The following is a 15333-nucleotide window of genomic DNA, read 5'->3' as shown; positions in this document are numbered from 1 at the left end:
CTCAAGAGTGTCTGTTTCTCGACGAAGCATTTCGTGAACCCACCAAGGGAGGGAAAGACGGCCTGGTCGAGAAGAAAGGTAAGGATACAGATTAGGGTTGGCGGGACAAATTCGCTAGCATCAAGCTGCAAGGCGGGTTGGTGTTTGTTTTGGCTTCCTGAGACAGAACTGGCTCATGCAGGGACGGTCACGTAGGCGGTGAGGGTACCGATTGTGAAGCCTCCGGGATTAACCTTGGACGAAAGCGAGCGTTGTCAGTACAAGCGTTGGCAAAATGACACTTTGACGCCTTACGATCGGTCGAGTAGTGTATGTGTACACACCTCCGCGGTTGTCGGTCGAGAGCGGAGGGGTAGTACCCGCTTCGGCAGCAGTGGTTGTCTCGCTCGAACCCGAGCTCGAAGGCGTAGATTCGTTCGTGCTAGATCCTGTAGACGCGGGAAGACGAGATGTAGAGGACGGTAGAGAGGAAGAGGAGGTAGGGGATGAAGAAGAGGAAGAAACATTGGTTGAAGATTCTGGCACGGATGAAGGGGCAGCAGACGAGGCTACGCAACGGCCGAGAATGGGCAGGCGAGCGATGGAGATGAGGAGAGTGAAATGGAAGTCAGAACGGAATCATGCTACATACCCTGACTGGACGGAGTTGTCGGAGCGGCCGAGCTCGACGTAGAGGAGCTGGAGGAGGACGTGGGGGTGGTCGACGAGGACGAGGGAGAGGAACTTGATGCGGACGCGCTCGAGCTCGAAGAGGAAGCCGACGATTGTGCTGATGATGTGCTCGATGTCGTATCCGGTTGTTGCGACGAGGAAGAGGTTGTTGCGCCTGCCGATCGTTGCGAAGACGAGGACGTTGGCGTTGATCCTGAGACGGCAACATTGCTCGTGGTAAACACGGCTCCGGTCACGAGAGTCGTGTCGACTTGGCCGTTCGTGTTTGTGAGCGTACTCGTGTACACGGTCGTTATGGCGATCACGCTCGGCGAGCTCGATCCCGATCCGTTGTCACGCAAGCGAGCGGCATTGTCGTTGCCTTTCCTCGCATTGTTCAATCCGACTCCAAGCCCGACTCCAAGTCCAATGCCGAGAATTGCAAGCAAGCCGAGGATGAGACCGATGACCATGTACCGTCGCTTGCGACTCCGGTCGCCGTCGTAGTCTTCGAAGTCGTTGTCTGGAGATCCGCCGGCCGTGTCTCGCGCCGAGGGTCCCGCTGCAGGAGACCAGTACGCGCCGCCGCCATCCGAGTATTGCTGCGACGGCGGTCTGCCGGACGAAAGGTCTACCATCTCGGGGTCTGCTTCGTATCCAGCGCCGTGAGATGCTCCAGCGGGCAAACCGGAGAACTGGGAGTGCATGCCGGCCGAGTACGGGTCCGACGACACCGAGTAACGCGGTCCAGCGTTCGAGAGATGCTCGGCGTAGTCACCGCCCGACGGAGCGGAAGCGCCGTAGTAGTTGTAAGCCATCGAGGGGACGTCGATCGGCAATATCGAGGGTACCCTTGATCGTTCACTGCGGTGCAATCGAGGGGCGAGACGCGTTCACTGGGATGCGGCTCGAGCGGTGTGCGATGCTGTTCAGATGCGAATTTGGTCGCAATGGTGACACCAGAGTGGGAGCGACCGCTACAATGAGAGCCAGCTCGAAGGGAGGGAAAGACTTTTCAGACCCTCACTGGACGCCGGTCATGCGGTGCAGACCCCTGAAACACCTGTCTCAGATTAATTTCGTACTTGCTCGTCTGCTTCGTCATATGCTTCTCTCTCGACGGCGATGCCTCTCGCAATGCAGAAATGTCACGCTCACAGTCAGCTCGGTTGCACGAGACGAAGCGCAAGGGATTTCGACCCACTCTGGTTTCGAGTCCTCTTGCACTCATACAGGGATGATGCCTCGCAAGCTGACCTCATGTAGTCTGCCGTACAATGCTATTCCTCTTCACTTTGCGCTGTTCCGACCACTGAGCGGGTCGAGCTCCCCCTGCGCGGTCCTCATCGCGGCGCTCCCGATCCGCTCAACATGCTCCTTCTCGCCAGCGTCCACGACCTCCAGCACAGTCGGAGATCTGACACATGGAGCGCTCAAGCCGTCCTTCGAGGTCTACCGTCTTCTCGATCCAGAGCTGAGGTAAATTCCTCCGCAATATTCTCGTTGTCGCCCGAGACGTTGGCTGATTCTGCATGTTTGCATACTAGGGAACCGTTCGTCTCGATCGGACGCGTATTTCTGGCTTGCCGAATTACTCCAGTCGAGGGACTGCTAAGGTACGGGCTCGAGAAGCCGGCCTACGACAGCACTCTCGGCGGTATTGCGCCCTGTTCGTTGGGCTTCGCACGCGTCGAGACCTTCGCCTGAAAGTCGTCTGACGGGCTTTCGTGATCGACAGTCTACGATATCTGGGTGCCGTTGCGAAAAGCTCGTGAAATTGCGCTCGACCTAGGGGTTCTTGAAGAGCTCGCAGGACTGCTCGAGTTGGGCACGAGGAAAGCTTGGAGCGTCGAAGACAAGGAACAAGGGGGAATGGTGCACAAGTTCGTTGTCGATTAGCTGTCAGTTGACATTTTTCGCAGTGCTGACTATGCGCGCAATTGAACAGCTGGAAGATCGCAACCGACCGAATCGCCCCTTCAGATTACTCGACGCAGCAGATGCTCTCGCAAGTCGTCTGTTCTCGGCTCTGGAGCTTAGAATTACCGCTCACGAAAGAACGAGGCAAGCAGGGTCTCTTTCCCTCGGCTACACCTGCTACCTTCCGGCTCGCAAGTGCGCACGCTTCTGCCCCCTCCCTCCAATTTCCGAGCTTTTGGCAGCTCTTCGAGCCAGACCGAGACAGCGGACCTGATTCGCCCCTCGCCGCCTTCATTCGCTTTCGATGCGCTGTTTGCCAAGCTCGTCGAATGGTCTGTTCACGAATATGAACACCATGTCGACTCTTCCGACTTGCAGCCGCCACTGCAGGCCAACACTACTGCTGATCGATCGAGTCCCGACCCAGCGGCTGTTCGTGACGATGATCGATCATCGTTGACTCCGCTGTTCCTGTTCTCGACACTTGCGCCTCTTCTGGCGCTGTCTAGGTTGATTCCAGAACACGCTACGATGCCAGACCCTTCAAGGCAGCTCGAACATCTCTCAGGTGTCGTCCTGACGCGATCCGACCTCGTGCCGTCAAGTTCGACTACTTCGGGGTTGGACGACGCCACTCGACGCAAAGGCTCGGTGTACCTTGTCGACGCTGTCTCACGCTTCGCTCTGGAAGCGTTTACGATGGAATGGGAACGCTTTCTCGGACACCCTCGTGTCAAAAGATCGACGCAATCCGAAGACGGGGACCCGGAGGAGCGAGTGGCGAATGTGGCGTCGACCACCGAAATCCGCTCTCGTTTCACCAACTTGGAACGCGAGCTTGAATCGCAAGGCGAAACGCACGCGAACGAGCTGAGACATTTGAACGACACCGTCCAGGATCTCCGAGACAGGATCGAACAGCTTGAAAGAACCGCAAGCCCTGCAACTGCACTGCCGACTGCGGCAGACGGTTCTCCGCCGATTCACTCTTTGCGCAGTTCTTCCCGATCATTGAACCTGGGCACGAGCCTCGAGCGCACGCAGAATCAGCCAGACGCGATTTGGATTCTCTGTGCGATCTGCTTTGCTATTCTTGTCAAGCTGGTATGGGTTTAGCTGTTAGAGGCGTATAGACCTGTCAAAATGTCCAGCTGCACCATTACCTTGATGGGAAACGGTGTAGCCGCACACGAATGTCTGCAGGAGAGCGCCAGATCAGACGGAGAGAAGGTTTGTCGTTGCCACCATGAATCTTATCTTGTCCGACGAAATGAGCCGGTGGAGCCGGTAGCGTGCATGTATCGTAATGAGAGCTCGTGCCGCCCCTGCACCAGGGGGCAAAAAGAAAAAAAGAGAAAAACGTATAGGCGAAAATGACATAACCGAGAGAAGTGCATACATTTGGGCCCCGCCTGTGATGCTGCCGAGCTGCGCAAGTGGCACGTTGCGGACTCTTGTCGTTTTTCTCTCTCTCTCCTCATCCCATACTTCAGTCTTGTACTGAATACACTTAGTCAATCGAATATGCTTCCCCGACAACTCACACAAGCTATCCGCACTCAACTTCCCAGGCGCACTTTCACGAGTGTTGCCGCACCCACCACTCGCGCCGTCGCTGCTCGCCACCAGCCTCTCGCCCAACGCTTCATCTCTTCGACTGCCGAAGTCAATGGCCCCGAGCCAGCACACGCTGCCGTTCGCGAGGACATCAAAATCCCGTAAGTCGCTCTCGACTCGTCTTCGTCTGCGAGAGTGATGAATTTTCGAACAATGCGCTGACCTCTCGACGCACTGCTCCCTTCCTGTTTCGCAGTTATCCCGAGTATGTCTCATGGTGCTTTTCCGCGCAATTCGCGCGCATGCGCTGATCTGGATCTGTTGTTTCCAGGGAGGAGGACTTCAAGCCCGGAGATTTGGGCCACTCGATGGATGGTGCCGACGTTGACGTTGGCCGACACACCCGTCGTACGCTCGCTTCCTTCTCGATGACTGACAAGGTGAGCTTTTCTTCCCACGCGGCTCATGAATTCCGACGAAAGATTTCCCACATCTTCCTTCGGAGTTTCGACTTTTCTCACCTTGAACGCTTTGCTAATGCGTATCTTACGTGTGTCAGGTTTGCGTTGTTACTGGCGCCGCTCGAGGTGTACGTCGTCATTCCCCCTGTCTTTCTCCGCTCCCCCAAACACGTCACCTGCCTGAGCCCCGCCCTCGTCACTCTTGGCCTTCCTCGCCTTCTTCCCATTGATCCGCTGCTGACGTAGCTCGGTGTTGCACTCGTCTCTAGCTCGGTAACCTGATTGCACGAACCTTTGCCGAATCTGGCTCGAATGCGGTCGTCATTCTCGACCTCGACCAGAAGATGGCCGAACAGGCAGCCGACGACCTCGTCAAGTGGTTCGTCGAGCACGGTCAGGCGAAGCCGGGAGAGATTTCCGCAATCGGTCTCGGTTGCGATGTCGCGAACGAACAAAGCGTGCAGGACTGCTTCAAGACGGTTGTCGACAAGTACGGACGAGTAGACGTGCTCGTCAACGCTGCTGGCATCGTCGGTATGTCTATTATAAGGCCAAAAATATTCATTGAAGCAGCACTGATGTAGCTTTCCCATCGACAGAAAACTTCCCTGCCACCGAGTACCCGGCAGAGAAGCTCCGCAAGCTCATGGCTATCAACGTCGAAGGGTGAGCCAAATTTTGACCCGTGTCGCTTTCCAATCGGATTTCATGTAGGTGACTCTGTATGATGTTTAGCTCGTTCTACACTGCGCGCGAAGCGGCCAAGGATATGATGCGTCGTGATGCACCTGGCTCGATCGTCTTGATCGGTTCCATGTCGGGCGCGGCTGTTAACATCCCGCAACCCCAGTCGCCGTACAACGCCTCGAAGGCTGCCGTCCGCCACTTGGCTTCCTCGCTCGCCGTCGAGTGGGCTACCAAGAACATTCGTGTCAACGTCATCTCGCCTGGATACATGGCCACGGCGCTCACGCGAGTTATTCTCGACCGTGACCCCGAACTGCGAGACGCGTGGGTCAACTTGACCCCGATGGGTCGAATTGGAGAGCCCGAGGATCTCAAGGGTGCCGTCATCTACCTCGCCTCGGACGCGAGTTCGTTCACGACCGGTGCCGATCTTCGTGTCGACGGTGGTTACACCCTCGTAAGTATCGTCTCTCAAACATTCTCGTACTGCGAACGCTTCTAACTCGTCCTCATCGTTCAACAGACCTAAAGCACTCGCTCCTCCGACTCACCGATTCTGCTCGACCTCGCAAAATACCTTTTTTCCTTTTCCCTTTCGAGGGTTTTTTCGCCTCTCTGTAGATCTTCACGCTCCTTTTATCACTCCATTACTGCTGTAGCCAGATACCCCGTATTTCTCTTTACTATTGCGAGGTCTCGCTGCAATCACTCTCTCCCAGACGACCGTGAGCTCGCGTTCTTGCGAGAGGTTTTTAAATTAACCAGGCATCGTGTGAGAGGTCAAGACCACATAGTACTCGGCGTTTCGAAACATGCGGTCTCGAAATTACAACACTTGCCATCTACGATGAAATGATGTCCATTCCATCTCGTCGAAAATCGTTGGCTCCTACGACTTGTATTCTTCTAGTCCAAGTTACGTGCGGGTTGAATTGCGCTACAGAGATCGTTCATGCATGTCCGTTCCGTGTTCGAGAAGTTTCGATAAAGATGTCTTGCCACACTTTGCGAAGATCTAAACATGAGGAGGAAAACATTCAGTACACTCAAGAAAGTATGTGTTGCTGGAGAAAGAGAAAATTGACCAAACTGACCTTGCATATCGTTGATTACGCTCACTTTCGCATCTCGAGGTTGAGCGGTATGTTCCAACCCTCCCAACCGTTCCGCTTCGTCACCGAGTTCGTCAAACAAGACACAGTTGCCCCATCCCAACGAGTGGGCACCTTTGATGTTCAACGCTGAATCATCGACAAAGTACAACGAGTCGGGACTCGGAGCTGGGTCCGTCACTGCGGCAAGGGCCGAATTGAAGAATTCTGCGCACCATGTTACGAGCGGCGATCGAATCAGTGTTGTTCGAAGGGCCTTTTTCTCTGTCGTAGCAAGATGGAAATTACGTACCTGCTTCGGGCTTGCAAGAGAATTCTCCAGCTCCATAGTCACACGAGACGACACCTTCAAAATATTGTGACAGACCGAGGAGTGACAGTACTCGAACCGCATGCTGGGGAAAATAAGTATAAAACAAAACAACGAGTCAATTCGGTAGCCCTCGAAGAAGGAGAAAGCAAGGGGGGGAGGAAGTGAAACGGACGTTGACGTAGGCGTTTGTGAGTGCCCATACCCTCACTTTTGTCCGATCAAGATCTTGCAACATTTGTTGCAGCTTGGGATCGATTTTGAGCACCTTTTCGAGTGGCAACCTGTTTCAATCATGAACCCCGTCGTCAACAAAGCAAGATCAGTCAGTGGATCGTTTTTCTTTGAGAGCTAGACCAAAGGGAGAGGAACAATTGAAAGGGCAACTCAACGCAGCATCGCAATGACGGTCGTAATCGAGAGGGTCAACTTTGTGGTGTCGCACCAACCCCCGGATCGCCAACCCGTACTCGGTGTAATACCGATGATGCAGTTCTGCCGCTTCGTCTTGTGCGAGTCCCAACTTTTCAAAGTATGCTAACAGATCAACAAGAACCTCTTTAGTTAGCGGTCGCAACCTAAAGTCGAGCGTAATTTGAACAGGAAAAAGGGGCTCTTACCTCGAATCTTGGTCTTCATGAGTTCTGCGATTCCAGCATCTTTCGAATCTGTTTGTCCATCTCGCATTTCCCGAACGAGGTTTCAAAAGCGATGGGAGTGGGGTTAACCAAGGGGTGCACAAGGTTGAATGATGCAACGTCAGTACCGCCTATACTCGCGCAGAGCTCTGGCTACTACTCGAGGAGACATACACAGGCAGTTGTCGATATCGAAGAAGACTGTCTTGCGTCCATCGTGGGGTTCGGGTCCCTCCAATCGAGACCCGATAGGCGAAGTGATTTGAACTGGAGAAACACGTCACTGTGTCAAAATCGTCTTACCGAACGCTATCAGGACTGTTCTGGTACTCACTAGTCATGTATGCAGGGCTGAAGGGGACGGGAGAGTAGTCGCGAATGGGAGAGGACGAGTCGACTCGAGTCACTCAAGTCTGATGTCGAACGTTCACGGGGCACCTTCGGCCGAGTTCTTAGTCTCTTCTGAGCTCGAAAAGTGCCACTTGCTGGGATCGCGACAGCTTGCAATCACGAAAGTGTATATACGCATGAAAAGCTGGCGTAAAACATACAAATTGAACCTGAAAGGAAGCAAACATGTACGTAGAAAGGGGTAGGGAATAGCATTGACAGGAAGTTGCTTCCAATACGAATGATACAAACAAATCACTTGAAGGAGAGAAGAGAACAAGGCGGAGTATGTACGGAATCGAGGCAAGTGCGCACCGAAGCGGCTCTTTGGAATTTGCGCTGCGAAAAGGAATACGAGTCGTCCGTGATGACGCTTGCGCTCTCGAGGGTAGGGGGGGCTAGTACAGTTTCAGGTTGCGAGAGAAAGAGAGGGGGGGAACGGGGAAAATGTGCTCGTGGTGAACAAGCTGCGCGAGTACAGCGGGTATCTAAACGTGTTCAGTTGAGATAAACGACGAGAACAGTAATGTTGTCGGTAGAGTTTCGACTGCACAAAAGCCCGAGTCAGCTCCTGCGTTCGAATTCGTGGTCCACAGGAAGACAAGTAACGTACGAGAGAGCGTAGTCGACGAGCTTTTTGCTCGCTTCCTGCGCATCAGTGATGCCAGATTCCTTGAGAAGATCGACTGCCTCTTGATCACTGCAGACATCCCAGAGCTGCATTTGACGATGAGTTCAATCAGTGACCCAGACGTCAGGGGATGGTAAGCGCCAGTGAAACTCACGCCATCGCAAGCGACGATCAGGTAGTCGTCCTCAGGACCGAGAGTCGTCTCGGTTGTGTAGGGCGAGCCAACAACAAATTGCTTCATAGCAGAGTCTCCGAGGGACCGGGAAACGGCGAGGTAGCCTAAAATGCAGAGGTCCGATCAGTGGCCGATCCAAAACGCGTCCGCGCATGGTGCTCGGTTCAGATAAGCGCAAGTACGTACCGTTGACACGTTGGTTCATGATGAAACCACCAGCTTGGTCGATGCGCTCGGCCTCTTTGGCATCGCTCGCCTTGTGGTCGTGCGAGAGTCGCACAGCCTGACCGTTTCGACTACAGAAAATTTCGAAGGATCAGAGGTTGCCATAGGCGAAAGTCCACTGAAGAGAACGAGATCAATGCTCACGAGAGAACAGCTCGAGCGTCACCAGCGTTGGCGGTATAGAGAGTACGCTTCGCTGCGCTGACGACTTGTGCCGGACCATCGACATCTGCATGAGTATGCTTCTCGCCCGTGTGCGCGGGAGAAGTTGTCGTCGGGCTCGGAGATTTGGATGTCGCAGAACCGGTCAAGATCGACTTGATCTTGTTCTTGATGCCGTGACTCGAGGCTTGGTCGGCTGAACAAGATGAAGAGAGTCAGCGGATGCCATCGTCATCATATGAAGATCGTGATTGACGCACACCCCTGGCTGTCATCTTCGCCGACTTGTCGAAGTGCTTCTCGAGGGTTGCTGTCGGCGGTTTCGATCCCATCCTGCTTCGCCTCTTCGAGCGCGGAATCGTTGTCGCGAACCTTGCCGTGCGTGACTTCGTCGACCGGTGGGCACTCGACTCCGCTCGCTTGGGCCGCGGCTTTGCCCGACTCGTCCTCGAGGCGGAGGAAGCAAGTCACGGCGGTGCAGCCCGAGTGCGTGCCTTCTTCGGCAGACACCTCCGAGAGTTTCGCGTCGGCCTGGTGGAAGGTGGCGTTGAGGAGTTGAGGGACGGGCGTGTCGGGCTCTTTGCGAAGGTTGTCAAGGAGGTACTGCGGGAAGCATGATGCCGTCAGTCTTTTATTCGTGGGATTTCGGCGTGGGCGTGATCGTTATGCTCAAACTCGTAGGGAGGCATACCTGGTGGAAGTTCAGGCCGCACCACTCGGCAGCTTTCTTGCCAGCGTGGCCGTCGTATACGGCAAAGAAGCCTTGGCCCCTGACTCCAGCAAAGTCGTAGATGAACGAGTGAGCGCTGAGTAAGGCGTATAACCATGTGTCAGTGATTCTGATCCCATGCCGACCAATAGGATTGGGATAGGGACTTGAGCAGCGTACTCTTCCATCGCCTTGCGACATTTGCGGTTCTTGTCCTCGCTCACTCCGACACGGAATCCAGCCTTGTTGTCTCCAACTTGAGGATGTTGGTTAAGATTCTGTAGAGCCGCAAAGGAACCACGAGAGGTTCAGTGGACTGTCGTGTTGACTGGATGCCGAAGCAACCTCGTCCGTGACCAAGCGAGTGTGAGACTGACGCCGAACGTCTCGATTCCCCGAGCAGAGGTTTCTTGCTGGACTTGAGCATCTCCTTCCGAGGGGGACATGGTTTTCGGACACGTGAGTGGGCGGGTGGGCGATGAAAAAGGTGAAAGGATTATTCGACAGTCGAGGCGAAAGCGACGAGCGTGCAACTAGGTGTGTGTGGGGTAGCTGTAGATGGGTGTACTGAAACTCTGAACTCGTTCGAGCGCGAGTTCTGTGAGGACGAGGGGCAGGGAGATTGGGATTCAGCGAGGGCGACTACGATGACGTAGCTCTTCGCGACCGCCCACGACAAAGAAGTCGGACAACTGCGCTCCCAGCTCGCGTGACCGCGCCCACTCGACATGTAACACTAGTCATAGATCCTAGCAGAAGAGACTGCTGGCAGCAAAATGTCGAACAGCGCACTTTTTCCGATGAGCCGAGACGAAGAAAGCTTTAAGCTCGCGAGCGGTTCCAATTGATCATCCTCAGTGACAGACGCTGGGAATATGAATTCTGAGCACCGTGATACAACAACAGGACGATGCCAATCTACGTGCACTCTATCAATTCTATACTCTATGCCCAACAGAGACCCGCTCGGTCGCCGCTCCAGACCCAACTGCCCAGGATCACGACGAGGAGCATCTCGGACGCGATCCAAGTCTCGAAGAAATATCGATAGCTTTGAGGCCTGTTGACCGTTCTCAGCTCAACGACGAAGGTCGACACCGTGCTGAGGCTCCCGCAGAACCCGTCCTGCAACCCTTTGAGCGCTGCGCACGATAGTCGAGAGTTGGGATGCCGGGCGAGAATGCCAATGACTGCATACACGAGTACGGCGAGCGTGTTGGCTACAAACGTGCCGAGAGGGGCCCCTTCGCGGACTGTGTTGAGACGGCGCGAGAATTCGTACCGGAGCAACGTGCCGACCGGGCCGAAAACAATCGCAAACGTAGCGCGCGACTGCCAGGCGTTGGGACCAAAGATGAGGAGGAACAGACTTCCGAGGAGGAACAGAGGTCCGATCGTTATCGAGATGAGGTTGACGAGGGTTGGCAATTGGCGGGTGCGCAAGCGGGATCGCACGGGAAAGTCGGGAATGGCGTCGTGCAAGTGCACGCCGACTTGCAGCGCGCAAGTCGACGCGACCAGAGTTATGAGAGTGACGGCAACCCCAGACAGGAACTGCGAAGCAAACAAAGCAGGATGAGACGATTTCTGTGCCGCCCGAGCTAGAGAACGACTCACGCCTGCAAATCTGCTAGTTCCTCGAGGGCGATCGAGGTTGGCGAATGCGACAAAAGTGTCGTTCGCCATGGTCGACCATGTCGTCAAGGAGCCGCAGAACCCTGTACCCAGCATGGTAAACAGCGGCGGGAATCTGGTGACGGTGCGCAAGCTCCGTCAGGTCTGCGTTTCCGTTGAGCAGACGGGAATGTACGGACATCTCTTCTATTTGCTTTGAGCGTTCCACCACGAATCCCATCACTATGCATCCTACGATTTGAGCCCATATGACGGCAAAAACCTCTCTTTCGGCGAATCCTCCGATCCATTCGAGACCGAGTCTTGCGAGGACGCCCCAGATCGTGGCGAACATCATCATGGAGTATATCGAGAGCGCAGGGTAAGTGGGCTGGATAAGCGGGACCTTAAGTTTGGCCGTCGGGCGTGCATCGCGAGCTAGTGCAGGAGACTCGGGTAACCTGTAAGCATCTTCGTTCTCGAGCTCCAGATCCACCCCACGCGCCGTGTTGGTCTTTTCACCCGAGTTCGGTGTGTGGGACTGATTATGGATAAACTCGGGTAACCGGTAGGCATCGTCGTTCTCGAGCTCCAGATCCATTCGACGCGCCGTGGTTGTCTTTCCACCCGAATCTTGATGTGCCGGACGGATGATGTCAAGTAGACGAGTTGTCGCAGTCGGAGTCGGGACGCAACCGGCCTTCTGTAGTCGTTTGCACAGTGCTCTTCCGGTATCGACAAGCGCGTGACAAGCTGCTGAATTGGCCTTATGGAGGCGAAGCGGACTTGGGTCGGCCAACATCCGCGTCGCGCCCGAAGAATTAATAATGCTCCGTAAATGTTCAGCGACCGCTCGTCGACTGCCTTGATGAGCCAGGATATCGGCACTCTAGTCTCGCAAGCTCGTGCCTGGGCGTTCTCGAGCACGTCGACTATGCTCGCAACTTTCTCGGCTGTTATCGTCTCCATCGCGGTGATGAAAGGTTTCTTGCGTCGTTCTCGCTTCAAGCCTGCAGGAAAGGTATGCATCTTAGTCATTGTTCCATGGAGGAATTTGGCTGATTGTCTTTGGGCATTCACGTTTGACAGCACTGCTACATCGGCGGAGCTTCGGAAGGATTAGGGCTCTCTCTCGCATGTCAGCTCGCAGATCGTGGAGCCCACGTCAGCATCGTATCGAGGTCGCAAGCTAAACTCGACAAGGCTCTCGCTGAGGTCGAGGTATGTGCCGACAGAATGTTTCCTTGGCGGAAGACTGACGCTTCGGATGGTACAGACTCATCGTCAGAACGACAGTCAAATCCTCAGAGCCTATTCGTGCGATCTGACAGAGCCAAATGCCGCCGCTGCAACTCTGCACGAAGCCTGTCGCGCGATCCCTTCGTCATCTGGTGCTCCCGACTATGTCTTTGCCTGTGCCGGAGGTTGCGTACCGGGCATGTTCACGGAAGTGACCGCGCAGAAACAGTGGGAATGCATGGAGTGGAACTTCAGAACGTGTCTCAATACGATCCATGAGGCGGTCGCAGCGATGAAGCGAGGCGGGCAAACAGGAGGCAAGGTCGTCCTGACGAGCTCAGTATTGGCTTTGATGAGTTTCGCTGGATACTCGACGTACTCGCCGAGCAAGTACGCGATCCGAGGTGAGCCTCATCCACGACCTGCCTCGCTCTCAGTTGCATCTGAACAGCGTTGACAACTATCTTTTTTTTTTCGATCTTTACGTCAGGTCTTGCCGAGTCTCTCCGGAACGAGTTGATCCTGTACGGAATCGACGTTCATCTCTTTTTGCCGGCAACCATCTTCTCGCCAGGATTTGAGAACGAGCAAAGGTTGAAACCCGAGATCACGAAAAAGATCGAAGGCCCCGATGAAGGATTGACCCCAGATCAAGTCGCGAAAGCAATGATCAAGGGTGAGTAACTAAGCACAGCCTAAGATAGTTTATGACCTTCAAGACTGACCTTGTCGCAAACGCAGGTCTCGAGCGAAACGAGTTCTACATCACGTACGAACCAGTAGGCCACATGTTCCGCAACAGTCGAGGCATCACACCTCGCAACAACTTCCTGGTCGACTCGTTCTGGAGTCTTGCTGGAACTGTGAGCGATCTTGTCCGTTACTTGGGTGGGATACCTGAGGATACTAATGAGACTTCTCGACAGATCGCACTTCCTATCTGGGGGTGGATGTCTGCAGACGGAGAGGTGCGGAAAGAAGCCAAGAGACTGGCGCTCCTCAAGCGAGTGTAATAGAAAAGACCTTCGCTCTCGAGTGTAAAGCTCGCAATGACAGAACGGAGAGGTACTGCAAACTGCATCGAGGTTGCCCTGCGCTCTTTCCCGCTGATATTCGATATAGGTGATCTCATTCGTGGTTGCACAACAAGGACTACTACTCACATCTTTCAACAGTCTGCTCTGTTCAGCTCGTCAGCTTGATGTCGATGAAGCTTCCGACACGCCGAGATGAGAAGGTCGTTTGAGCTTTTTTCACAGTTTCTCAACTCTCGCTTGACTGCAGCGCGGCTTACGCTGGTATACATATTCCGCGTGCCGCGGATAGATTTGACTTGCAATGCTTTCATACTACTGGCAAGGTCCGATAGGTTTCGATCGTCGAGGTGCATCGCGATGATGTCGCCTCGCTCTGCTGCAAGCTACGTCTGCAAATCGCTAAATCTCTCCTCCTCTCTCTCCCTCTATCATCACCTCACGTCGATACTTGTCAAGTCATGTTCTCTCGATCAATCCTTCGTTCGCTTCCGGCCCGTTCCGCGATTCGCCCGCTCTCCACTTCTTCGGCTCGTTTCGCCAACCCGGCAACGACGAGCGACACTGGCACGACCGGTGGATCTGGCGATGCCACTACTGCTGAAGCCAAGAACAGTCTCTACCCTGTGTTTATGGCGATTGGAGTGATCAGTATTGGGTGAGCCCCGTGAAGGCCTTCCACTCTGTGCCAAGTGGGGGCGAAGCTGATGACCAAGGACTTGCTTTCATTCTGCAGATACCTCGGATACAGCAACGTGTCGCAAAGGAAAGCGGACAACAAGGCGAATGCTGAAGCTCCTCACGACGAGCAGACTGCGAACCGAGTGAGTCTCCTGAATTCACGATCATGGTTCTCTAGTCTATTCGCTGACTGTCTCTCTTCGGACGAGTGCAGCCACTTGGATCGACTGCAAAGACCTCGTCCCGTGGATAAATTGTTTGCACCTATACCGCATCTGTACAAAGTCTTTTTGCAAGTCAAATTTCAGTACCCGCAAGAAATGCTTGAGGAGAGTTATCGTTCAAACGGAACTACCACGCTCGGACAGCTTTGAGCTTTTTCTGCCTCTACTCGCACTCACGTTACCGAGGCGTCGGCCGAAACATCGAGCTATGTTCCGCAGTCCTCTCAAGAATTCCAACGATCCACGATGTCACGACCATGGCTTGCCGACTGACCATTTGTGAAAGAGTGAGGACGAGACTGAGATGTAGCCATTGTGCGAAAGGCTCAAGACACCGTCAGACGGCTCGAGACATAAAATTGCGAGCCTGTTGAGAACGTTGAGAGCTTGTCGATCGTTCACATTTCGAAGGATGAGATCTGGTCAATGCGGCGACCGCGAGATCACCTACGGAATCTTGCGGCTGTGTCGCAGTCAGGCGATTTGGACAAGTCACGCATTCTGGAGCACATTTCCAGAACGAGCTCGAATTCTCACTAGGACGAAACACATTTGGGTTTTTGCGTCTAAAAGCATATTCTTTTCAAGCAGATCGAGTGGACTAGGTACATGTAGTAGTGGTGAAGTATACTGCGACGGCAAAAAAGAGCGAGAGGAAAGGAACTACTAGGGAGACTGAACATGCGGGGGGGGGGGAGACTAAACGACGACGACAACGAGCTGAGCGAGGTTCGAAGCGAGTGCTTTAGTCGACCTCCTCAACCGAAGGTCCGTCGTCACCTCCGCCACCGGCGCCAGGGGCGGCACCTCCGGGGAATCCACCAGCTCCGGGCATGCCTCCGGGAGCACCTCCAGCAGCGGCGTAAGCCTTTTGCATGATGGGGTTGGCGACAGCCTCGAGCTCCTTCTGCTT

General features: G+C 54.4%; 9 protein-coding genes across 9 annotated transcripts; 4 read left to right on the top strand and 5 right to left on the bottom strand.

Moving 5' to 3' along the window:
* Window positions 1–173: 173 nt before the first annotated feature.
* JCM15063_002334 (uncharacterized protein) lies at window positions 174–1469 on the bottom strand (the record flags this gene model as incomplete). The annotated part of the gene is made up of 3 exons (XM_076680273.1): window positions 174–233; window positions 295–548; window positions 632–1469. 3 exons carry the CDS (start codon window positions 1467–1469, stop codon window positions 174–176), a joined length of 1152 nt encoding a protein of 383 aa, XP_076532564.1.
* A 419-nt stretch (window positions 1470–1888) lies between these two features.
* On the top strand, window positions 1889–3687 carry JCM15063_002333 (uncharacterized protein; the record flags this gene model as incomplete). The annotated part of the gene is made up of 5 exons (XM_076680272.1): window positions 1889–2130; window positions 2199–2320; window positions 2390–2534; window positions 2600–2766; window positions 2837–3687. The coding sequence occupies 5 exons, from the start codon at window positions 1889–1891 to the stop codon at window positions 3685–3687; spliced, it is 1527 nt and encodes a 508-aa protein (XP_076532563.1).
* Window positions 3688–4095: 408 nt separating this feature from the next.
* Window positions 4096–5805, top strand: JCM15063_002332 (uncharacterized protein; the record flags this gene model as incomplete). Its single annotated transcript, XM_076680271.1, has 8 exons — window positions 4096–4289; window positions 4385–4393; window positions 4460–4568; window positions 4688–4717; window positions 4859–5123; window positions 5189–5255; window positions 5325–5733; window positions 5800–5805. 8 exons carry the CDS (start codon window positions 4096–4098, stop codon window positions 5803–5805), a joined length of 1089 nt encoding a protein of 362 aa, XP_076532562.1.
* Window positions 5806–6226: 421 nt separating this feature from the next.
* JCM15063_002331 (uncharacterized protein) lies at window positions 6227–7677 on the bottom strand (the record flags this gene model as incomplete). The annotated part of the gene is made up of 8 exons (XM_076680270.1): window positions 6227–6291; window positions 6371–6595; window positions 6681–6783; window positions 6874–6982; window positions 7091–7235; window positions 7319–7366; window positions 7511–7603; window positions 7671–7677. 8 exons carry the CDS (start codon window positions 7675–7677, stop codon window positions 6227–6229), a joined length of 795 nt encoding a protein of 264 aa, XP_076532561.1.
* Window positions 7678–8224: 547 nt separating this feature from the next.
* On the bottom strand, window positions 8225–10074 carry JCM15063_002330 (PP2C family serine/threonine-protein phosphatase; the record flags this gene model as incomplete). Its single annotated transcript, XM_076680269.1, has 9 exons — window positions 8225–8273; window positions 8340–8443; window positions 8512–8636; window positions 8719–8828; window positions 8902–9115; window positions 9180–9522; window positions 9611–9725; window positions 9809–9906; window positions 10006–10074. 9 exons carry the CDS (start codon window positions 10072–10074, stop codon window positions 8225–8227), a joined length of 1227 nt encoding a protein of 408 aa, XP_076532560.1.
* Window positions 10075–10573: 499 nt separating this feature from the next.
* On the bottom strand, window positions 10574–11843 carry JCM15063_002329 (FluC/FEX family fluoride channel; the record flags this gene model as incomplete). The annotated part of the gene is made up of 3 exons (XM_076680268.1): window positions 10574–11182; window positions 11246–11378; window positions 11443–11843. The coding sequence occupies 3 exons, from the start codon at window positions 11841–11843 to the stop codon at window positions 10574–10576; spliced, it is 1143 nt and encodes a 380-aa protein (XP_076532559.1).
* A 267-nt stretch (window positions 11844–12110) lies between these two features.
* On the top strand, window positions 12111–13494 carry TSC10 (3-dehydrosphinganine reductase; the record flags this gene model as incomplete). Its single annotated transcript, XM_076680267.1, has 6 exons — window positions 12111–12263; window positions 12332–12463; window positions 12519–12885; window positions 12972–13157; window positions 13223–13344; window positions 13408–13494. 6 exons carry the CDS (start codon window positions 12111–12113, stop codon window positions 13492–13494), a joined length of 1047 nt encoding a protein of 348 aa, XP_076532558.1.
* Window positions 13495–13976: 482 nt separating this feature from the next.
* On the top strand, window positions 13977–14449 carry JCM15063_002327 (uncharacterized protein; the record flags this gene model as incomplete). Its single annotated transcript, XM_076680266.1, has 3 exons — window positions 13977–14173; window positions 14252–14339; window positions 14411–14449. The coding sequence occupies 3 exons, from the start codon at window positions 13977–13979 to the stop codon at window positions 14447–14449; spliced, it is 324 nt and encodes a 107-aa protein (XP_076532557.1).
* A 716-nt stretch (window positions 14450–15165) lies between these two features.
* On the bottom strand, window positions 15166–15333 carry JCM15063_002326 (uncharacterized protein; the record flags this gene model as incomplete). The annotated part of the gene is made up of 1 exon (XM_076680265.1): window positions 15166–15333. A coding segment is annotated over one exon (168 nt), but the record flags the coding sequence as incomplete, so codon positions are not given.

This window comes from Sporobolomyces koalae, assembly GCF_050403365.1.
Source record: "Sporobolomyces koalae JCM15063 DNA, S_koalae_JCM15063T_v1_ctg35, whole genome shotgun sequence".
Taxonomy (NCBI): Eukaryota; Fungi; Basidiomycota; class Microbotryomycetes; order Sporidiobolales; family Sporidiobolaceae; genus Sporobolomyces; species Sporobolomyces koalae.
This window is presented reverse-complemented; position numbering and strand designations above follow the sequence as displayed.